The 24,603-nt window shown below is 29.0% G+C and overlaps 5 protein-coding genes and 2 long non-coding RNA genes across 9 annotated transcripts; 5 read left to right on the top strand and 2 right to left on the bottom strand.

Annotated features, from left to right (window-relative positions):
• The first annotated feature begins 127 nt into the window (after nucleotides 1-127).
• LOC126858509 (uncharacterized protein DDB_G0271670-like) lies at nucleotides 128-3,826 on the top strand. Of its 2 annotated transcripts, XM_050608907.1 has the most exons (6): nucleotides 128-298; nucleotides 968-1,373; nucleotides 1,545-1,819; nucleotides 1,895-2,104; nucleotides 2,301-2,688; nucleotides 3,298-3,826. In XM_050608907.1, the coding sequence occupies exons 1-6, from the start codon at nucleotides 190-192 to the stop codon at nucleotides 3,620-3,622; spliced, it is 1,713 nt and encodes a 570-aa protein (XP_050464864.1). In that variant the 5' UTR covers nucleotides 128-189; the 3' UTR covers nucleotides 3,623-3,826. The 2 variants fall into 2 exon arrangements, with proteins under 2 accessions (XP_050464864.1, XP_050464863.1); XM_050608906.1 differs by having other exon boundaries at nucleotides 129-298; nucleotides 1,545-2,104.
• A 2,106-nt stretch (nucleotides 3,827-5,932) lies between these two features.
• Nucleotides 5,933-7,138, top strand: LOC126858540 (uncharacterized). The gene is made up of 3 exons (XM_050608950.1): nucleotides 5,933-6,118; nucleotides 6,431-6,735; nucleotides 6,913-7,138. Exons 1-3 carry the CDS (start codon nucleotides 5,933-5,935, stop codon nucleotides 7,031-7,033), a joined length of 612 nt encoding a protein of 203 aa, XP_050464907.1. The 3' UTR covers nucleotides 7,034-7,138.
• On the bottom strand, nucleotides 5,961-8,685 carry LOC126858548 (uncharacterized). 2 transcript variants are annotated; one of them, XR_007688689.1, is made up of 4 exons: nucleotides 8,549-8,685; nucleotides 6,964-7,039; nucleotides 6,579-6,744; nucleotides 5,961-6,104 (listed from the first exon to the last, which is right to left on the bottom strand). It is a non-coding gene; the product is annotated as an uncharacterized LOC126858548 (long non-coding RNA). The 2 variants fall into 2 exon arrangements; XR_007688690.1 differs by lacking the exon at nucleotides 5,961-6,104 and adding an exon at nucleotides 6,157-6,446.
• A 345-nt stretch (nucleotides 8,686-9,030) lies between these two features.
• LOC126858496 (uncharacterized) lies at nucleotides 9,031-12,322 on the top strand. The gene is made up of 3 exons (XM_050608872.1): nucleotides 9,031-9,381; nucleotides 9,470-9,571; nucleotides 10,131-12,322. Exons 1-3 carry the CDS (start codon nucleotides 9,031-9,033, stop codon nucleotides 12,210-12,212), a joined length of 2,535 nt encoding a protein of 844 aa, XP_050464829.1. The 3' UTR covers nucleotides 12,213-12,322.
• A 4,165-nt stretch (nucleotides 12,323-16,487) lies between these two features.
• On the top strand, nucleotides 16,488-18,408 carry LOC126858522 (uncharacterized). Its single transcript, XM_050608925.1, has 2 exons — nucleotides 16,488-16,655; nucleotides 17,112-18,408. The coding sequence occupies exons 1-2, from the start codon at nucleotides 16,599-16,601 to the stop codon at nucleotides 18,297-18,299; spliced, it is 1,245 nt and encodes a 414-aa protein (XP_050464882.1). The 5' UTR covers nucleotides 16,488-16,598; the 3' UTR covers nucleotides 18,300-18,408.
• A 2,647-nt stretch (nucleotides 18,409-21,055) lies between these two features.
• LOC126858541 (uncharacterized) lies at nucleotides 21,056-23,202 on the top strand. The gene is made up of 2 exons (XM_050608951.1): nucleotides 21,056-21,389; nucleotides 22,751-23,202. The coding sequence occupies exons 1-2, from the start codon at nucleotides 21,114-21,116 to the stop codon at nucleotides 23,057-23,059; spliced, it is 585 nt and encodes a 194-aa protein (XP_050464908.1). The 5' UTR covers nucleotides 21,056-21,113; the 3' UTR covers nucleotides 23,060-23,202.
• On the bottom strand, nucleotides 21,287-21,798 carry LOC126858550 (uncharacterized). Its single transcript, XR_007688692.1, has 2 exons — nucleotides 21,632-21,798; nucleotides 21,287-21,501 (listed from the first exon to the last, which is right to left on the bottom strand). It is a non-coding gene; the product is annotated as an uncharacterized LOC126858550 (long non-coding RNA).
• Nucleotides 23,203-24,603: the final 1,401 nt, after the last annotated feature.

Consider the following 24,603-nt stretch of genomic DNA (forward strand, 5'->3'; position numbering starts at 1 on the left):
GTGGTAAAGTCATAACAAATTCATCGCGTAAACGTTACAACAGGAAGTATTCGGTATCCGCGCAAACAGTCAGTGTTTATTAATTGCAAAATCAAATCAGCCACCAAAAAGGCGGCAACTTTTCATATAAATGTAACGGCGGGAAGAAGAGGAGAAGAAGAAAGAGAGAATATTGTTATTGAGACAGATATGAGGTCCTCTTTGATCTTGGGAGTTACCTTACTCCTGACGATAGCGGCCACGTCTATCGTCCAGGCACGTACAATCAGGTCAGCACACACCTGCGGTTTAGGTCCAGGTATGTGAAATGCATTTCATACACAAATTATAAATTCTAATTTCATTTTAATTTATCATCGTGACGCGTAGTTCTTTCATTCGAAGTGATCAGATTTTTTAGATATCTAAAACAAATATACATTTTACTCTTGTATAACTGTCTGTAATTATTTTTTTGTTATCGATACATGTATTTTTAGAAGATTTTTGCTATTTTGAATTATAAACAAATGTTAATATACTGTATATTATAATTACAAAAATTTGTAAGCTAAAAAATTATTATTTATTAGTATTTTTTTGCCACATTTTTTATATTTTTGCATTTATTATATTTTAATCAAGATATTACATTATATTGATTAGATTATTGCTTTTACTTTCAATTTTTAGTGCAGCGCATATAAATATCTTCTCTGCACATTTATTATTATACTTTGTAAGTCATGCATCCTTCACAAAAATTTATAACAATTATTAATCTTTTAACATCATGTGTCTTTACGTAATGCTATTTTATATTACATATACTCTGTATTTTCTATTTCTCTTAGTTTTCCAGAAAGGATTTTTTTTAGCGCATAATAAATAAGATCATGTAATAGTAATCACAATCATAATTATGATAATATGTCGATAATATAAAAAAGTTGATACAAATCCAGATATTTGTACCTTCAATTTTTAGGTACCAACGCGTGCAAGCAATGCTCAGAAATAGTGGTGAAAGCATCAAAGCAACAAAAACCGCTAGTGTATGCATCGCCACAGGCAATCAATGAGGCTGCAATAGCGCGCGAAGCGGTTGGAAGATTTTCCACAGGAACAGGAACCAGTTACAGTCCCTATAGTAGCGGGGTAGTTAGCTCTAGCAGTAGCAGCAGCAGTAGCAGCAGTAGCAGCAGTAGCAGCTCTTCAAGTTCCGCATCTTCCGTCGGTTTTCTTGGAAGACTGGGACTCGGTGGAAGCTATTCCTCTCCCTTCAAGACTGTCTCGCACGATGTAATCTCCGATTCCGGTTGCGGATGCGGAAAGAAATCCGAACCTTTGGAGGTTCTTCTGTCCTCTGATACTAATAAACAAATCGTGCCCAGGTATTTCATGCATTTATTTATTTATTTGTTAATGTATTACGCATTGCGTTTCCCATGCAAAAATCTCGAAGTTATGACGATCTATAGATGACACAGATTAATTTATATTTTACATATTCAATACTTTATTTATTTTTAAATAATAATTTATAATACATACATTATTGACAGCTTCCCGCCGATCGGTGACTTATGTTATCCGAGCAAAGTTCAGCAAAACGGCAAACTCCAAGTGACCACCAAAGTGATACCGGCGTATCCTAGCAAGCCCTTATGCATTCAGCCCGTTCCTGAACAGGTTTGCGTAAACGTACAGAATGGACAGATCGATGAAACTGGAATGAGAAAACTCAGTTTGGCGACCGCGCAGAGCGGTACCAGCACGTTCGGTGGATTGTTTGATAAATTAAGCGGCGGGAGTGCGTTTGGTAGTGCAAATAGTCTCGGTAAATATATTGCCAGTAATGCAGGCACTCAATACGGAAGTTCCGGAAGATATGGTAGCTCAGGTAGCGTTTTAGGATACAGTAACTTGGGCAACCTTGGAAGATACGGTAGCGCAAGCAATGCAGGATATAGTTCAAACAGTGTTGGAGGATATGGTTCAACTAGATACGGATACGAATCAGGATATGGAAATTTGGGATATCTTGGAAACGAATTTGGAACATCGAGCGATGTTGAATTTATTGAAAACGGCAAATCTAGCTGTGATGACTTTCCCAGTGATGGTACGTTTAAAAATACATAAGTTTAGATAAAACTAAAACAAAGATGAAACTAGAACAAGATTTTTTATCTCTTGTCATTGATTGATTAATTTATATTTTGATCGACTATAATTATTACATATACATTACACAAATCCATAATATATTTAATTTTTGTGAGATTACAAGACTAAGAGAATATATTCGTTTATCTTAGAATTGCCCAAAGATTATTCGTATCCCAGACTACCTGCCGATCCGGTTTCGCTTACCTTAGCGTACAAAAATCTCTTCCCGCGCTTACAACTGGCATACAGAAAGAAGTCATTTGTGCCGGAAGATAAGCTGGCATTCGGTCATAGAACGATACCAACCGAAACGACGTCTAACAAGAAGAGATTAGATATACCTGAAGAGAAGCTTCAGATCCTCGACAAACCTGTCGTAGAACTAAAAACGTTGTCACAGGCTCCCATCACCGTCGGTTTTTATGATCAACAGGAAGAAGCTAAGTTAGCCGAACTCGAGACCATCGAACGTGAAAGAATACAACAGGAGGAAATCGCCGAGCAACAATTACAGCATGCAAACATTATTACGTACGGGTAAGTTGAGAAAAATACTTGGCAAGTGTTTATATATCAAATGATTTGACAGTATCTTAATTAATTGCTTCATCAACTTTAAGTATTTGCATATTTATGCGTTAGAGAGAGAGAGAGAGAGAGAGAGAGAGAGAGAGAGAGAGCTTTTTATATAAATATATTTTATATAAATAAATCAATTAAAATCAAGAATTATTTTCAAAATTTACAATACACGCTCTATTTTAAAATTTATTTCTAAAATCAAAATTTTTTGTGACTGTCATAATTATTAATGATTGTTTTTATTATATAATGACTATTTTTGAAATCACATTTCTATCTAAGAAACGAGGAATTTCAAAAATTGCAACACAATTCTCAAGTTTCATTATCTAAAAATATCTCGATCATTAGAATAGCGACACATAAGTGTAATAATATTCAAGAACGAGCATTATTCATGTAGTTAAAATATCAAATAATAATTTAAAGTGTTATAATATTTCAAAAAAAAAAGTTAAAATAAAATAAAATAATAATAATAATAATAACTCACGAAACATGATAAATTTGCTAAAACAATTGATTCTATAACATTCATGTATTTTGATATATAACTTGTTTTAGGGACCTAGGATATGCGCCAGTCGGTACAAGAAAGTTGATGAGGCCCCTATCATTGAATTCTCTCGATGCGCTCGACGTAGACGACGGTTGCGGTCCGGTAGGACCACCAGCCCCCGATTACGTTCCCGGCAGTGTCGTGATCAATCAAGAAATCGTAAATGAAGCCGAAGATGGCATCCACACAAACGTCGGCACGGCATACATTAGTTACGAAGACGACGAGCGTAGCGATGAGGAAGACGACGACGAAGACTCAACGTCCGGAATATTTGCTAGGCTGAGAAGCTCTGCCCAGAAATACGGTGTCCCGTGTGGGGCTGTATGATCTCACACAGAAAATGCAACACGAAATGTAAAAAGCATTCTTTTAATTGACGATTCGTGATCATCGAGATGAACCTTGGTTATTTAAAAACGAAGACGTAGACACCCTCAGATATTATACTAGTCCTAGTCTTACGTCTTTGTGATGTCACTAATGTTAAGATAATAATATATTAGCAATTATACGAGAGAAGAGAATCAGAAATCATTGAATTTATTATGCAATTTCCTACTTTTCCTCATATTCTTGTCCTTTTATTGATTTGCGAAACATGCCTATATGGATAAAAAATGATACAGCAAAAAAACTTAAAAGATTATATTTATATGATCTATTTTCTAACAAAGTATTTTAGACAATTCATAATAGAACAAGCATAATTTTAGAAATCACCATTTTTGTTCTATTATAAGATTTAAATAAGAATTGTATTTAAGAAAATTATTTTAACAAATCATAAATAAATTTCAAATTAGTTTAACAAATGTCTTTCATTAACTTTAAATTATATATATATATATATATATATATATATATATATTAATTATTATTATTTAATATATTAATTATTATTTATATATATATATATATATTAAATATATATAATTTTAAAAATAATAATGTAAAGATAAAAAAATAGAGTAAAGTAGAAAAGTTTAATATTTGTTCACTTGATTGTGTGTGTGTGTGTGTGTGTCCATTACTAAATCAATATTCCATTACTAAATCGATATGAACGAACAAGAAATATATATTTCTCGTTATAAAAATGTAGCATTTTTATAACATTAGAAGATCTTTATCAAAATAAGTGCAATAAAAGAATTCTTGTAATAATAATCTCATACAAAAATTTATAATAATATAAATATAATATCTTTATAGTAATAAAAGACTCGTCGAGATGATCTCTTAAAAGCCGGATGACTTTTCATCTATCGTCTACGAATGAGCATGGCAACATTGCCAATAAGATTTATGATCTCCCTTCAGCTTCCCTAGCTAAAACATGACTGTCAGCACGTCATAAAGTGTTTCGGTTGGGAAAAGGGAAGCACCATATGGTGATGCACGATGATGATCGCGAAGGAAACATAATGTATTTCCAAGAGTATAAGAACGGAGCGCGCACGCGGTCGCTATTTAAAGATATGCTACGGATTCTCTCTCGTACTTCTCTCAAAGAGTCTTTTTTCTTTTCTTTCCTTGCAAACGCACACGTGAAATTTACGATGTACGCATCGGTCTGTGATTTATTTCATTTACATACACGCGACGTAAATTACAAGCAGCAAGATGAACGCAACAAAGATCCGAACAAAACTACCGCGAACGAATGAGATATTAATTTACGATGTAAATGACGGCACTTAAGGATGCGAATTCTATCTTGATTCACATTGTATGTATATAGGATATATTATCTCACAAAAATATATGAGAAAAATATATCTGTTTTAAAGGAATACCTATTAATTTTTTTAGAGATTTTAATATTGACTTTTTTGGAATTGGTGGAAACACTAACATTTCATATAAATAAACTCTTTCTGTTATGCAATATATAAAAATATTAAGCGAAAGTTATCAAAAAATAAATATTTCATAATTACGATTATATATATATATATATATATATATATATATATATATATATATATATAATTAATTATATTTTGTTTTCCAATAACATTATTTTCCAATTCCTTAATTTAGGTTTTATAAACAGAATCATAAAATTTTTTTTTATGCAAAAAATCACATAAATCTAATAAAAAAGAAATATTAATATCTCTAAAAAAAATATATAATAGACAAAAATTGTTTTTATTCCAGTATAAATGTTTTAAAGGAAATAAAACTTTTTTTTTAATTTTATCTTAAGTGTTCGAAAAAAATTAATATAAATAAACACATGTCTTAAGAATGTGAATTATCACATATCTTAAGAGTGTGAATTATTTTCTACATAAGATTTAACACTAAATTTTTTAATAGAAATTGGGACAGATAAATTCATTTTTCTTTCGTTGATGAGAAATTTTTTAAAAAATAAGACAAGTTTGATCAGGATGAAACAGGAAGCGAGGAACTTTACATGTAGACACGCACAAAGAAAAGTACGTGCCTGCTCTACCTTTTAATCAAAAGCTAAATTCCGGTCTCGTGACACGTAATAAAGAAATATTATTTTATTATTATTTAGGGATTTACTGCGTTGACATTTTATCCAAACAGGAAATAATTTATATACTTGTCTTTGAGGAGCCCATGTCTATATTAGCAGTGCGATAGGTTGGAAATCAGTTTATGTCGTGTAAAATCCTTGCAATGATGGCGGCGATGTGCAAATTACAATATTTTTTCATCATTAGCGTCTGTTTACGGTTGAAGTTTTCTTATGGATTTCCTAGCATATTACCATATAACGGAGTTAAAATAGTTACGTATGGCGAACCGTGTTATTCATCACGTTATCTACCTGTTACAATCAAGGTACACATATATTAATATTTTATCATTTATTGTATAACTTGAGCTATATAACTTAAGTTGCATAAAAAAATATAACTTTTATTAATCTCATAAATCACATTATATTAAAACAAAGATCTAATAACAATAAAAAATTTAATAATTTTAATTGTATTATTGTTGTTCAGAAAAAGAAATGCAATAGAAATGGCTTTTAATTTCTTTTTTTTTTATGACAGTTTTAAAATAGAAATGTTAAGATATATTTTTGTTTATATTTTAATCACGTAACATCATAATGAATAGATCACATATCCGTAAAATAATTTGCAGGAACCTGTAACAGAGTCTGTAACAGAAAAAGAATTGGCTACATCTCCTTGTGCCTATCAGCCACTCAAATTAAATTACCGAGTCATCGATAATTCCTCTCCTATTTTTTATCAACCACAAGCAAAATATCCAGTTTCCATACAAGTACCTGAAGTGCCCGTCGAGTCCTTGGAGATAGTCAAGCCAGATCTTTATCGAGGAAAATCCTACGTGTACAACACCCAGACCCCATTGTCTCCAATCAATGTGCCAATCTCAACAAGTTATAATTTTGATCTTCATGTGCCGCCTTCACCAACAACTCCGTAAGCATTCTAAAATTTTTGTTTTATAGTAGCAAGAATAAATCAGATTAGAATTATTGAAATTTATTTGTAAAATGTTTATATTATTAATAATATAATTTTTTAAATTAATAACGATATATATTTATTAGGAATATACTTTTATCAAATATATGATAACATTTATTTCTATTTCAGAACAGAGACATCGTCAACGTCACAGCCCGTTAAACTTTTAACAGGTCTTACCAGCAGAATCGATAGAGTTCTAATTCCCGCCTGTGAATTACCTGCAAAATGCGCCTGTCAAATGAGTTAGCAAAACCTGTAAAACATGAAGAAACATCTAATAAAGCTGTCTCTCATAGAAAAATGTGGGAAGTGCATAATATTCGGAAAAAAATAAAAAAAAAGATTTAAACAATGTGTGATTCTAATTTTTAATATTCCTCCATCTCTTCTCATATTTTCTTATATCTTTACATTATATGTTCTTATCGTATTATAATTTTTAATTTCTAACTTTTATCTTATTTTATTTTCTTTGATAAATATATATAAAAATAAATTTTTTTTATTTAACTCTATTTTGTTTAACATTATTACATATAAATAATTGCAATTATTTCACATATATTTTTTGTAAATTTAATACTTGATAAAATAGTAGTAAAAGAATCAAATCAAAATAAAATGCAAATTAAATGATGATAAAATAAAATATAATGATTGCACGGTGCAAGTAATATGAGTTTATCCTTATTCACGAAAAAGAATTAGAGAATTCGCTTACGTATACGAATTTTTCAGCCATACATCATTTGCTGCAACGTATGCGATATATATGACAACAAAACTATAAACCAAATGTTATTATATGGAAATAATGTAAGCAATATTATAATATGTAAATAGAAATTTTTATAAATATTATATACAAATATATATGAAAGTATAGAAATAAAGAATAATTTTATATATTATTAATATATTTGGATAAATATAAAACATAATGTATGTGTTTTATACATACATTAATAAATACTATTATTATAAAAATACATCAATTTGTTTTTTTGTTACATAGGATTAAAATATTTTATATAACAGACTTATAATAAACAAAAAATATATACATACATATATATATATATATATATATATATATATATATATGTATATATCTTGCATATATACATACATGTATGTATCTATACATATATATATGCAATTTCTATATGTTTTCTAAATTGTTTTTAAAATTTTAAATTGTTATTTAAATTCTACATACAATATTATCATTAATTTCAACATTTTAATATTTATTTTTTTCTCTATACATATATAACATTTATATAAAAATTATTATAAAGAACTACATATAAATTATTATATAAAATACTTTTTATATAAAATTTATATATATATATATATATATATATATATATATATATATATTATATAAATTTATATAAAATATATATATATATATATATATATATATAACATTTATATTTTAGTTGGAATAATATGTCTATTTGCATAAAAAATATAAGAAATATATATATAACAAAAATTTAACATATCAAAACATTTTAAATAAAATAATATAGTTTAGATATCTCTAAAAGCTTAAATATACTTTTTTTTACATTCTAGGTTCAAATAAAAATATAAAAATATAAAAGTATAAAAATATAAATTAAAATATAAAGAACAACAAATTTTATTATTTGTTATTTATAAATTTTATTATTTTATTATTTATCTTAACAATATTATATTTGTTTTAATAAAAAAATTTAAATTAAAAATTGATTTTAGGAATAATTACCTGTTATTATTCGAAGAATAAGCACTGTCCTTTTTCATATAAGTGGTATTAAATTATCCCGTCATTTAATATAGAATATATCCAAGGTTCCGCCGATAATTAAGAATAAAGAAAACAATTCACCAAATAATATCTTGCAATTCTTCTGCCCGCATATGTACACAATATGTATATATATTTTTGCACGTACAAATTATCAATATATATTTTATTTTATTTTATCAAAAGGGAAAAGTAATTTTTAGAATTATTTACAAACGCGAATGCTGCACAAAGATCATCGCATTAATCTTTTGAAATCACAATATTATAAATCGTGCTCGATTACAAGGTAAGTTGCAGATGAGATCATGGATAATCTCACGCGCATCATCACGTATCTGAGTTGTCGATCGTTATCAAGTAACAATTGCCAATGTTGTTTGATTCCATCACGATCTACGTGCCAAAATTGAATACGATGATAACAGTCTTCAGGGTATATGAAGCAGCCTATTGCTGCTAGAATCATCGAGTTCCCATTGAAACTCACCATGGCGAATACGTCCAACCTATTGGCTTTTGCCATTGTTTTCCTGGCATCTTTGTCTCTGAATTCAGCTTTCGTGAATCAAGAGTTTGTACCTCGAGATTTTCAAAAGAATTTTAATCTCGAGCTACAACCGTCCTATCGACAAAAAAGGGAAGAAAATGCTTATCTCGTGAATAAGTATAATTCTTTGGAGTTGGAAGAATTATCAGACTCTCAAACCGTCCAGGATAGAAGAGCGATCGCGGAAGAAACAAAGAAACTTACGGATGACAGGAAAAATAATACTGAAGAAGATGATAAGGTAAAAATTAAAATACATTACTTGTAATTGAGAATTCCAGAACAAGAAAAACAAAACTGAATCTAATGTTTTTTTTCTCTTCCCTCAGAATGATATATTGTACAAGAGCATGCACGATCTCATCCAAGCATTTATTCTCGCGGATAAGCAAGATATTGCTATAAGGCTGCAACAATTGCAAGAAATAGAGGTAACAGATCATTAAAAATCACAATACAATACATAGAACTTTAATTGTGAAATTCATTAAATTCGGCACACACACACACACACAAACTATTTAGAAAACATAACTACTTATATATAAACAGTAAAAAAAAGGTTTTTTTTTTAATGGTACTTTCAAGCAGTCTCAGTTCTCTTCTCTATTTGTATAAAAATTCTTTAATATTCAAAATTCAGTAATACAAAAAGAAATAACTTAAAAATATAATATTTTCGAATAGAAGAGTGTTTTAAAACATTTAAAACATATTAACAATAATATGTTTTGGAAGAATATTAATAATAAAATTTTTAAAAATAATAATAAAATTTTTTATAGTAATATTTAACTAAAAGTAACATTTTTTCTGACATACAATAATCAATTTGTGACCTAATTAGGTATAATATACCTAATATATCTCTGCAACATAAATTTGATTAAAAATCGTAAACAACAATTCTTTTTATTTTCTATATAATTATTTATTGATTGATCAAAAGTCAAATGTGCCACAATTAAAATTAGCGACATTTTTTTGCAGAATGCCACGGAATCCGAGAAACTTAGCAATTTATCGAAACGTCATGCATCCGCATCCGCAGCTGCAGCCGCAGCCGCAGCTAGCAATCTCCTGGGAGCGAATTTGTGGGAACCTGTGCCTCTCACCGATTTGGATGCTCATTCTTGCGAAACTGAAGCCATAGAATATGGTCACGTACACTTGACAGGCCTGACCGTGCACGAGTTTTTCTGCGAATTGAGAAAGTTCTGGCATTATCTTTTGATTATTGTACGAAACATAAGAGAGGGACTTACCTTGGGACCACTAATCGCCGAAGAGGTCATTGAAGGCGGCCACGGCATCTTGAATCTCTTGTTCCATCATACCCCGCGATTTCTGCACACTGTCATTAGAGAGCCCCATCATCTGCTGATTTTGCCTGACATAATCCGAGACTCCATCCCTCACCATAGCATTCTTGGTGCTATTCACCGAATCATACAGGTCACCTTCAAGGTGGTGCACATTGTGCGTGAGCTGCTCTTTGGACTTATACACATTTTCGGACACTTCTTCCACTTACATCACTTTGGTTTGCATCTGAGGGAGAGACTGCACGAGCATCATCTAGCAAAATTGCATCATCTCTACGGATATGGTTCGATAGTTCCGTGTGAAGACGAGATTATCGGTGAACCGGTATCTATGACAACATCCGCAGCGGCAGCAGCAGCAGCATCGGCGGCGGCGACGGCGACGGCAACGGCAGCAGCTTCTGACGGTGGCGTAGTTGCCCCAGAGTATCACAGATCGTTGGCGGACATGTTATCTTCTTTGCGTGGCTTCTATGATGGCTACCACGCGTCTGGAATACCTCATCTAGTTAGGACTGGCTTGCAGAGCATCTCCACGTCCTCGGTGTATAATAAAATAACTTCATATATATTCAATGTGCCATCATACTTGACTAACATAGGTTCGTATCTATCCAATATACCACGTCCGAATTTCTATAACGGTTTTACGTCGCTTCAACAAGGCCCTGTTGAAACTGTGAGTTCTTCGGCATCCGCCAGCACAACAGTTACTGGAACACAACCAATATTTTCTAACGCACCTCTGATTTCCGCGGTACCAAACATAGTCTCTTCGGTGCCGGTTGTTTCTTCTTCCGGTGCTGCAAGCGCAGCAGCCACAGCAGCAGCGGCATCAGCAGCAGCGGCGGCATCGGCAGCATCAGCATCACCGATGATGTCCAGCTACCAGGTCGCTCCACAAGTTTACGCTCCAACTATGATCGAAGAACCCGCTGTGCCCTGCGCACCTGTCCAACCCACTCTATCGTCAGGGATCGTTTCGGAAACCATTGAGAACACGGTATCCGAGAGTAGTTCCTCGAGCGTGTCTGTGGCTTCTCCAGAAAGATATCAGAGTGTAGGATATCAGGGTGTCCCACTGGAAAATTCTGCGGCAGATGCTTCTGCTTCCGCGTCCGCCTCTGCTTCGAACGTCAGCCCAGTAATCAGTGCTGGTTCAGTGCCACTTAGCCTGCCGTACTCACTAAACAGATACAGTTCCAGACCCATCTTGTCCGCTATCAGACCCGCGAGTGCTGCGTCCGCTTCCAGTAGCGCATCGGTTTCTTCAGGCGGCAATTTGATCGAGCCGGGTCAATATACAGGACTCGATTTGAATCTCGGTGGCAGAGTTCCGCTGATCAGATCGCGACTTCTTCCTTCTGCTCTTCATTCCGTAGCCCCTTCATCGGCTGCCGCTGCAGCATCATCGGCTTCCGCAGGTGCCGCCGCAGCTAGCTCGGCCAGCTCTGTCTCGGGCGGCCTCAATTTTGCCTTGCCCAGGCAACATATCATCAATGCACTAGGCCACGATTATCTGACACCGGGCGATCTTATATCAATTGCCCTGAGGAATAAGGCGACCTTGATAGGCCGCGTACTGGACGGCAATAGCCCAATCAATTTCGACTTCCTCAGACCGAGTTTACGCGCTTCCCTTCTCCGTCGAGGTGGACGTATCTGGAATCTCTCACCCCAGGACTTCCGAGATCCTGAGTGCGTCCGTAGACTTAACAGTCCTCTTCTGTTGCGTCATGTCCTTTAGATTTCATATATTATGTATCTCATAACTAGTCCTGAACCATTATCAACTATCAACATGTATATACCAAATGATTGTAATCAATTGATTCCAAATAAAGATATATTCTGAAATTAATTGCGTTAATATTTTCATAACTATCTTAACATTGTTATGTTTTCTTCGTCTTAATGTTACGTTTAATATTTCACGATTTATAAATTTGCATTGTATGCAAAACAGCTTATTTTCAACGTTACTTTCTTTATTTGTACTGAGACACTTGCGGAAATTTTTAGTTAAATTAAATGAAAAAACATTTTATATTTACTTTACAACTTATAAAAAACATTGGCATATGTGTAGCGTGTATGTTTGCACAAATGTGGCGAAATCATATAGCAGACATGTGAAGAATCATGTGCAATAATTTTAGATAAAAAATTTTTAGTCTCAGTTATTTCAATAGCATGTAGAATAAATTAAAAAATACATCTATCGTAGCTTGACTTATGTGATATATTCAAACGTCGAGATTCATTTTGTATTTAGAATTCATTGATTAATTAATTAATCTTAGAAACATTTGCAAATATCTTTTTTAGATTTTAGATTAGAGAAGAGAAAAAGAAAAAAATAAATAAAAAATTATGCAAATTAAAAACTTGCACATGACTTCCTCATAATTTTATTTCCTTTTTTTTATCAGTAATCGTAATTCGGAATGATATCAGTTTCCGAGACTCTAAAATAGTTTTTCAACAAGATGCAATCTGTCGTTTTTAAAAAAAGAATTTATTTTCTTTTTTGTTTCAAAAAAAAATCAAAATTTTATAAAAAATAAACTTTCTTATCGATTCTAGCCATATCATCAATACCAATCATATTTTAATGATATTCTATTCATGTAAAACAATTTAATCTAATATTTAAAAAATTTGCAGAAATTAGATAGTGAACAAACATTTATTAAAAAATTCAAATTTTCATAAAAAATGATCCGTTTCAACAAATCTAATCAAATTCAATATCATACTTTAATGATATTCTATTAATATAAAAATATTTAGCCCAATATCTCAAAATTTAATAAAGTTAGAACAACCACATCATTTTTTTTAGAAAAAGTCAAAATTTTATAAAAAATGAACTCTTTCATCATTTCTCATTCAAAATCAATACCAATCATTTTTTAATGCTAGTTTATTAATGTAAAAATATTTAGCCTGATATCTCAAAATTTGTGGAAGTTACAGCATGCACATGTATTTATTGAAAAATTCAAAATTTCATAAAAAATAAACCCTTTTACCAATTCTCATCAATACCAACTATTCTTTAATGATATTCTATTCATATAAAAAATTTAGACAAATATCTCAAAATTTGCGGAAGTTACAACACCTTTTTTTGAAGAATTTAAAATTTTATAAAAAATAAACCCCTTTGATCCTAGCCAAGTACAATACCAACCAACCTTGAATGATACTTTATTCATATAAAAAATTTTAGCTCATTATCTTTACGGCAAATAATCGAACCAAGTCCTTTGGTGCACATACAAACATACATACACACATACTCGACATTTTATAAAAATAATGTTTTTTCAACGTTTTAGAACATTCTAAACACATTAGCATCAAAATTAAACAGAAAAATTTTTCCACAAAAATAATGCTTCCTCTATGAGGAAGCAAAAGAGAGTTTGTAACATAATTCATATAATTCATATGGCAAATATAACGCAAAAAAGTATCTGTTTTTCAAAATTATATATTTAAATTGTCAACATGCTTTTTCCTTTTAATGACTAAAAATATATAGTTTTAGTATTTTACACGCTTTCTTATAGCTGATATAAAATGTAAGATGAATTTGTTGTTGTATTATAATGGAATCTTGAAAATATTTTCTTTCTTTTTTAATTTAAAAATATGAATAAAAAATTAGTTGTATATGAATAAAAAAATTGTTGTCTTTATTATATATATATAAATTTATTAAAATAAATTTTATTTACTAGAATAAATATTTAAGTAATAATGCAAAATACATTATCTCAGATGCACAATAATAGATTATAATGTTTTTATTTAAATTATGCTATTATAAATTTGTAGGTATATATTAGAAATTATGCATCTTACACAAATAATGTATACATGTATGACTGTACCATATATTTAATTAGGCAATTGTTAATTCGTTTTCGCAAGCAAACTGGTAGAAAAATTCGCTGACAAATTATCATAATAACAAAGCCAATGGTATGACACAAGAATGAGAAAAGAAAAAAAGAAGAAAAAAAAAGAAAAAGAAAGCTTATTTATCTTAAGGCTGTATGTGATATATATCGAAATACTAACAAAAGCATTAAAATTTCATAGATTTTTCTACTATTTCTTCTGAATATTTGTGCAAAAACTAAGCACAATTCACTTAATGGTTTGGAAGTTGTTCAAATTTAAAGTTACTATTGATTCTTATGAAAAATATTGTAGCACTTATTGACAAATTTGATAAAAAAAATATTACTAATGAAATAAAAATTTTCACATATATTAAGAAAATTCTAATAAATATTTGTGCAAAATTTCATTTAGATCCTTTAATTTGTTTAAAAGTTATTTACTCTAAAAATTGTAGAAAAATATTATCTGTCTCCTTTTCTCTTTCTACAAATTACTTTTTTCATTGTTTTTTGCAGTTGATTTCAGAAGATATTCACGATCAAAAGTTTTTGCCATAAATTAGGAAAAATATTAATTACAACTATTTTTTTTAAGAAGACATCAAAATCCATATTATTTTGTGATATTTTTAATTTTTCTCATAATCCAAATTTATTTTTTTAATTTTTTAAACAGTATAAACGTAAGAAACATATTTTCTTTTTAATTTTGACAATTTTTTGCTACTATTGTACATCCAGAACATCTTTAATGATTATCACTTGTTCTAGAATATCTTCAAAATAACAAAATAAATATAAAAATGAATTGTATCGTCTCTATATGTATTATCGTCGGTTTGGCAAATCATATTTCTTTATATATTTAAAAATGCATTTCCAAAATTAACACAATTATATTATTCATTAATTATTTAGTTATAAAATAATTTATTATTAAAAGGCACGCTAATTAATGTATTACAATGTATACACAATGCAATGTATTTATAGATTTAAATAAAAATTTATTCTGCATTATCTATAAATTTTGTAAAAAGTGATAAATAATATAAAGTAATATAATAATAAATAATAATAAAGTAATAAATAATATAAAGTAATAAATAATATAATACTTTTAGTCACTTTAGAATATTATTTAAGATAAAATGTTTCTACTAAATTCTCTCTCTCTCTCTCTCTCTCTCTCTCTCTCGTGTCTCCTCTTTTGTTTCATTATAATAATCAATAATATAAGTAATAAAAAAATTAAAATGTAAATATTTTCCACTTCAACTTACTGAATCCTTTTTATTTAAGTTAAAGTCAACTTCAAGCAGACGTAATTGCACAAAAAATAATATCAAAGAGCTCTACTTATAATCTATCAAAAAGATGTCAGAGATTAATTACGGTTACATGAATACGCGTAAAATTTATCATGTGAATCACAAGTGTTGCCTTTGTTCCTTTCTGCAATTATGTGAAAAAAGTAATAAAAGTCGATCAAAATTACAAAGCAAATATCTCATAACATAAATTAATATAAATTAATAATTATATATTATATAATAATTATATATTAATTATATATTAATTGTATAATAATTATATAATTATAAAATAATTTTATATTAAAAGAAAAAATATATACCTTTATATCTAATTAAAATATATACATATTTGTAACTAATTGATCGTGGTTTATGATATTTATAATTATATTATAATATAAAAATTTAATCTAACTGATTAAATAAAATGACACAACAATAATAAATTTATTCTCATAGTTTTAATATAAAAATCTTCAAAATTTTGCATAAACATTAAAAAATTTATTAACAATACAAGTAATAATTAAAATTAGAGCAAATATGTGTCATGAATTAAGAAAAGTAATTATTTTTTTATCGATATAAAGAACTGTTGTTATGTCAAGTTATAACGTTATGACGTCTGACATATGATTTTATCGAATCAATAATTCATCATTTCAATTCATCATGTATTTAACAAAGTAAGTTAACACAAGTGTGCCATATCAAATAATGCGTCGGAAAGTGAAAGCTAGAATAAAACCTTGGGCATCTTTCAACAGATACAATAAACAAATTTTGGCTAATATATAAGCATATTCGTTTCAGAGATCATTACTGTGGATCGGTCTTGATCTTCTTGGACAGAACTGAATTTTCTATCTTTTGAATCATATAAATTTTTACCGAACTACGATGGCGCGCATTATTCTTCTAGTGACTGTGCTGGCGGCTTTGGGTTACATGAGCCAGGTAAATTATTACCCAAAAACATTCAAGAAATAATTTAAGAAATTTTTTTAAAAGTAGCAAAATTTATAGTCGATTAAATAACAATTTCTAATTACATCAAATGTTGCAAAATATTAAATAAAAATTAAAATGTATCAATCGCCAATTATGGCATATACGTGAAAACAATGTAAAACAATAATTATGATTAGTAATTAATAAATAAATTTTAGATTTTGCATTTTGAATCTAAATGCGTGATTAATATATCTTCTCAATATAAGATGAAATTTTAATGCTTAAATAACATTAAAATATTATTTCTAACATTTAATGTATTATTTTCTTTTGCTTATTATATTACGCTTCAGATTTTATTATAATTTATAATTGCAATATAATAACATTTTACATAATTTATTTATTTTATATCATATAATATAAATAATTGCTATTATTTTACTAATCGCTTGTTAGGCCATACCAGTACCAGAAAATTTGGAAAATCAACTTGAAGAGCTTGAAAATAAGATCAAAGAACGGATTGAAAAGCTTAAGGAAAATGATTCTCTCAAGGACCTTGCAGAGAAAGCTGAACAAATTATAGAAAACAAAATCGAAGAAGTAAATAAAAAACTCGAAGACCTTCTTGAAAGTATACAAGGAGGAGCCACGCAAAATTTGCAATATGTTTTTGCTGCTGAAATTAAAAATGATGCCGTCCAGGAGATCGCTGATGAAAAACTTGAAAAACTGGTAAAACAGATAATTGATCAAGTAATTTCAATAGTGAAGAAGCAGATAAAAAAAGAAATCTTACCGGACATCGACACTATAAAACAATTGATTGAGTTGGCAAAGACACTCGCGAAGGCAGGTAAAATAAGTATTGAACATTTGAAGAAGATAAGAGAGACTTTACAGAAAGCAGGAGAAAAGTTGAAGGAAATTGTCGGTAGGGTTAACGAATTAAGGAAAGTTGCTATAGAGCAAGTTTTGGAGAGAATCGGAAAATTGCAAGAAAGAGTGAAAGAGGTAGTTGATAAAGTGAAAGAAAAACTAGAAAACGTAGCTGGTGAAGCTAAAGAGAAGTTAAACGATGCACTCGACAAACTAAAATCGAGAATAAACGAATTGGATAAAAAAGTTAAAGAAATCATAGACAGCGGTCTCGGTAAAGTAAAAGATGCGCTTAAAGAAGTTGATGGCAAGCTTCAGGAGGTAAAAGATCAGTTCAAGGATATCTCTGGAAAAGTTTTAGATAAAACAAAAGAAGAAATAAATAAAGTCAAGGATATAGCAGAAGACATCTTTGATAAAACCAAAGATGCTGTTGGAAAAGGTATAAAGGATGCAGGAAAACTCGTCGAGGGAACAGCAGACAAGATCGATGATGGCTTAAAAATTATAGGAAAATCCATCAAGGACAATGTGGAGTCGATTGGCGAGATAGGTAAAAAAGGAGTTGGCAATGTCATTGAAGGAGCGAGCGATTTCACTGGAAAAATCATAGAAGGATCGATGAATATCGCCGGAAACAGCGTAAATAAAGCAGGAGAGGCCGTTGGTAAAGTGACAAAAGATGTCGGAGACTTCGTAGAAGGAGCGGGAGATGCTCTCAAGAATTTGGGTAAAGGCTTACTACCGAAAAGCAGAAAAGATTGATGAAATAATGGAAAATATAACGGAAGATGCCAAGGATACTTTCAACTATTTAACAGACTAACACACTCATATACATACAAAGTCATAATATAGAAAATATAATTTAAAATGTATACTCAATCAAAATTAATATGTTCGATTAATACAATATATATATTTTTCAAATATTGTTCGGATAGTTTCTAACAGTTAGTCATTTTACCAAGCCAAAATTAAGATCAAAAATAAAATGCGCAATATACATCATTAGGTTTTAATTGGCGTCTTCATCTTAAGGATATCTTCATTCATAAAATTATGTAATATTACGTTATGTTTATCAAAATTAGTACTTACAAAAAAAAATGAGAAACATGTATGCGTTAATGTTGTAATAAGATTGATTTTTATCTCAACGTGTACTACAAAAAGTTTAATAAAATAAAAAAATTTTATTATATATACATATATATTTTTTGTATAAGACATTATAAACAAAATTATTTTACATTTTAACTCCACATTATATTAGATAATATGTATGATGTCAAAAACAGATTATAAGCATTTACAATTTTAAATTGTTTTACAAATCGCATATCGCTGGATATTTATATACGAGAGAAAAACATAGGGAAAAAGCATTAATTACAGCAATATTACGTAAATATTTCATGAAAATCGTATCAGTTAAAGCTTCCAATAATCAACGATTAAATAAAAAACTTGCCGTATCGCTAAAAGATTACGCAAGCACTGCTTTACCCAGAATATGCAAGTGTTCGCATAAATATTACATGAGAATCGTGAATGAAATAAATATCTTTGCAATATGTTAAGAATTTAAAGAGAATTTATTCTTGCACATATTTTTTTGATATGTCTCATTTGTACATATTTATAAATATTATTTTTTTTAAATATATTAGCACAATTTTGTAAGTACTTCTTACGAAGAAATAAATTATCTTTCTGATAACAATAACAGAAAAATAAAATCAACTATAATTTTCTGATTAGAATTATTTAGAAAGTTTAAGTTTATATTGAATAGAACTGATATTTCTTTTCAATTCAATTAGTTTTTAAATCAATAAATAATTTACAATACAAGTACAATGGTGACCTAATATTACATATACTTATTTATTATATAGGAAAGTTAAATATAAGATGTTGGACAAACATCTGTTCAAAAAAGTGTATAATCTTTGCCCTGTGCTTTCACAAAGTACGAGCCGTCATTGCAAAGTCAGCAACTCATGTATGCATATACACACATATATGTATATACACATATATGTGCATTCGCTAAACATCTTTATCTGGCTGATGTAATGTCTCACAGAGTCCGAGGAATGAATGCCAACTAAAACTGATAATAATTTTGATCTCCCCTTGAACCTTGATCTTTTCATGACACTGTCCAAAATCAGTCATCGATTTGTTTCGAATCATGTTAGAGAAAATTTACTATAAGCTGCATTCAAATAACTGCATTTAAGAAACATCTTGTCATAGCAAAAAAATTAAACAACTATATTAAATTAAAAAAATTTAATTATTATTTAAAGTTAGTTTTTAGCCAGCAAACTTAAAGATATAAGAATAGAAATGTAAATAATATAAATGTAAATGTAAAATGTTAAATGTAAGCATAATCTTGCATTAAAAAAAAGAAATATTTTTCTCAAATAAAATTTTTTTAAAAATGTATTTTTATTTTACACACAATGTTCTCTCTTAATTTTAAATCTTAATGTAAGCATTCTATCGGTAAAATGTTTCTTATCGCGTAAATTTGTAGGAACCAGAAACGAGCCTAAATTAAAAGAAATGTTTAAAAGTTGACCAGATACTTGACCTGAAATTCCTCTTAGCAAATATCGAAAATTCTATCAAATTACACTGTGTCAACAATTTTGGTCATATCTATACTTCTATACTTTTTATATACAGTTGCTGATTCATTTATACGTAATCGTTTAACTTTCTAATAATGTATTAACAAAAATTCAATTCTTTATTTGTAAATATAATTGTCTGCAAAGATTATTCTACCATTTTTGATCTGGAAGATAATTAAAATTTAGATATTATGTCATGAGACTTATTATATATTATTAAAAAATTATTAAATATTAAAATAACAAACTAAAATTATCACTTATCATTATCAAGCTTAGTTTTTATGCTATATGAATATAGCATACTTTTTAATCAATTATGTAATATTTATTTAATCATATTATGTAATAAAAGCATTTTCATAAATATTTTTATAAATTTTTATAAATTCTATTAAACAATTACTAAAATGTACTGATCTAATTGCATAATATTTATTAAAAAGTATGTAATTTAAAACCATAACTTTAATATGCATTAAATAATAAAAAATTTATTATTTAATGTGTATTTTTTAGAATTATTTGTCTGCTGAACATTTATTTAAAATTCTCTGCATTCATAAAAAGTAATATTTATATTATTGTCACAATAAGTAATAAAGTATTTTTCATCTTATTTGCTTTTACAAGCAATGATCACAAAAATATAATTATAAATAATTCTAAAACATTAAAATATTTGGATTCACCCTCATTTTTTTGTCCGAGCAATGTCGGACATCTTGGAGCAAACATAAATTTAGATAAAAAATCCTTTTAGAAAAATGTATCGTTGGAATGTAAAGAAAAATGCAGGTCGTTGTCATCAAAATAAGATACTAAGCACTTTGCCCTCTTCGATAAGAAAAGGCCTATAAAAGGGAGTACGATGTCCATCTTGCATTAGTCGTTTTCTAACCGGCCAAGAAGAAAACACCAACGCGAAATGAAGTGCTCAGTCTCACTTATCTTAGCCCTTGTTTTGATCGCAGCTGAGGGCAAGGTTGTACCAGCCAGCGATGTTGAAAACCAGCAAACCGGCACTCAAATCGTTAAAGACTTAACTGAACACATGAGGGAAGCCCAAAATGCCATCACTAATTTGGGCGCTCAGATCCAGGAACATCTGCCCAACCAAGACGAATTTTTTAACACACTTAAGGAGCATAGCACTGGTTTAGTTAATAATATCAATGAATATCTCAAGAACGCAACCGAAGAGGTGAGCAATACTGAAATAAACATATAATATATATAGAATATATTTTATTTGCTTCTCATGTTGAATATGTGCATTGAAAAAAAATGTTGTTGATTTAACTAATTCGATCCAACTAATTACCATTTTGTTAATTTAAATGTTTAAGTATTTAAGTCAAATATATATAACATGTTAGATTTAATATGTTGTATTTGACTTAAATACTTAAATATTTGAATTAACAAAATGGTAATTAGTTGGACGGATTTGGTCAAATCAACAACATATTTTTTTAGTGTGTTATTATAATGTGTGATCGTGAATGTTTAAACACTTAAAACGCGACAATATCTCATTCACTTAATAGATGTGTGTTACGCTTATACTTATGCATTTGCAATGCATAGAGATTGAAGATTGACTTATTTGTTTGCAGTTTCAACGCGCAACTTCGTCTACCTAGAGACGCATTTTCAAAATTAAAAACAAAAAGTCAACGCGACGTCTAATTTTGCACGTCGAGGATGATATATTTTCAAAAATTAGCAAGAAAAAACTCGATTTATCGGTTCTAAATCAACAAAAAATAATACAGATTAATACAGATGAACATATCAAAATAAATAATCATAATCATAATTTACATACGATTGTAATACAAAAGGAATTGTATAATGTAATTTATGTATCTATATTCACAAAATATTAACGTCGACAAAACATTTTTCGATGCGTCAGACTTTAAAAAACTTAAAATATTATTATAATGAACTGTAAAAAAATAAAAACAATCATAAATAAATAATTAATTACTGACACGTTTCTTATTATTTTTTTACTTGTGCAAAACGCAAGAATTTCAAATCAAAAAATAAATCCTAAATATGCATTATTTTCTTCTTTTTTTTTTAGACTTTAGAATTATATCATTTAAAAATTATGTAACATAATTGCTCACTATACTAATACTGCTAAAGACAGTCTAAAGTCACGTACAATTTATACTTGAAAAAAATACTGGTGTTCGCAATTCTACTGCCGATTATGCATATTTAATATTAAAATTTAATGAGATATCACGGTCGAAGGTCAACGAATCAAATAATTCAGAGAATAAAATAAGTAACAAAAACAGGAAGTTTACCATATTGTTATCTCGACTTTCTTCCACATATTTTGTTCGTGCTATTATAATTTCTACAAATTAAACGTGATATAAATACGCATTTTTGCGTTATCCGTTTATATCTGCTTATCTTCATCAATATTTATTTTGAAGCATCAAAATTTTCAAGCATCTTCCAATATCATTAGTCATTTTTTTTTAAGTTTGTGCTTTAAAATCTGAGCTATGTCTAGCTACACGCATGATGAATTTCTAGGTCAAGGCTAAGAGCCCGGAGTTGGAAAATCTCTGGACAAACTTGAAGACTAAACTGTCTGAAGCTGTCGACAAACTGAATATTAATCCCGAGACCACGGAACAAATGAATCAGTTGGGTGCCAAGTTCCAGGAGGGAGTTCAAACCATTCTAACAGAGTCCGAGAATACCGCCAAGACTATCAGCGAAAACTCCGCAAAAGTGCAAGAGGGTATCGCCAAGTTGACCAAGCAGGCAATAGACATCGCCGTGCAGGCTACTCAGAACTTGAACAATCAGTTGCAGCAGGCAACAACGTCGCAACCGTAAAATAAAATATAATGTATTACTCGCGTGCGAACATCTTGAACAAACATATGCGAAAAATCAAATTTTCACTCAATCAACACAATTTCACATTGTATCATAAACTATAGCTAACAAATGATTATTAATAAAAGCGCTTGAAATTATTTATCTTCTTATTTGCTTCTTTAAAACCTATAATTATTATTAGACATTAGATAAGACTTGAGATAAGACTTTTATTTCTACGATTTAATCTTATCGTGTAAATTTTTTTGATTCTCACATTAAAATTATTTGCCACAATGTTTTTTATTTTATAAATTATGTTACATTTCGTATAATTATATATAAATAATATAACATCGAGATTAATAAAAATATCAATTAATGAGATATTTTTTATTATCAAAATTATCTAATTATATGTTTAATTAACATGCAGCAAAAAAATTTGCGAAATCTTGTATTATCTAGTTTAAAAAAAAAAAACATTAATAATCTTATTCTTCAGAAGAGAAGTCATCGATATTCCGATGATAAGTATTGATTGGCCGTACAACTCTTAACTTCGATTTTTTAGTCGGTTTCAGCCACGAGATGTGCGGAAACCATTGGTCAATGGATGAAATAATTTTGACGCCTGTACTCATGACTTTTGAAGTTATATAGCTTATAGGTTTGAAGTTGCTCCTTTCTGATAATTTGATCGGTATAGCGTAGGTATTGGTGGGTGCGAATGACGACTTGAAAAACATAGAAAAAAAATAAAAAGTTACAATAAATATCATATTAAATAATATACAAATAGAATAGAAAGAAATATGAAATCATTATTATAGTATCATTATAGAAAAATTTATGTTGGAAATTGTAAAGAAATTTATTAATTTTATTGATAAATTTACTAACTGCAATGCACATATTAAATTTATATACTTACTGCATGAATTGTTAACAAAAATACAGTAGCGTAAATATAAGATGAAAAATGATATCCATGAAGACTCATAATTCACTCTACACCAACTTTGTTAACGCGAATACGAAACTTCGGTAACATAAAAATGAGCCAACATAAAAATCATTTCCTGAATGACCGCCACTGCGAGTATCGTAATGTTTATCGAATTTTTTACACATCATGTGTATATTTAAAAACTCTCGGCAATTATATATAATTTTTTGATGTTGAGGAATAATTTCCGCATTCAAACAATACCATTGAAAGTATGTACATGAATATGTATGATATCATACTTCAGAAATCATTCTACGTGACCTAATCTAAATTAATAAATTAATAAAGTTAAAACGCAGAAATTAATAATAATTTTTTTTTAGAAAATAAATATATATTTTGTTATAAATACAAATATTTAAATAATATTCATATATATAAATTTAAAAATAATCTTTTAAACTCATCAGTAGTTAAATTTCAAATATTTAATTATAATTAATCATTTAACAATTATAATATTAATCTAAAATATTTAAAAAAATAAAGTATTTTTTTCAACTTATATAGATGAAAATAATATACTTTTTGGAATTTTAAGAGTTAA

This window comes from Cataglyphis hispanica, chromosome 25 (assembly GCF_021464435.1).
Source record: "Cataglyphis hispanica isolate Lineage 1 chromosome 25, ULB_Chis1_1.0, whole genome shotgun sequence".
Taxonomy (NCBI): Eukaryota; Metazoa; Arthropoda; class Insecta; order Hymenoptera; family Formicidae; genus Cataglyphis; species Cataglyphis hispanica.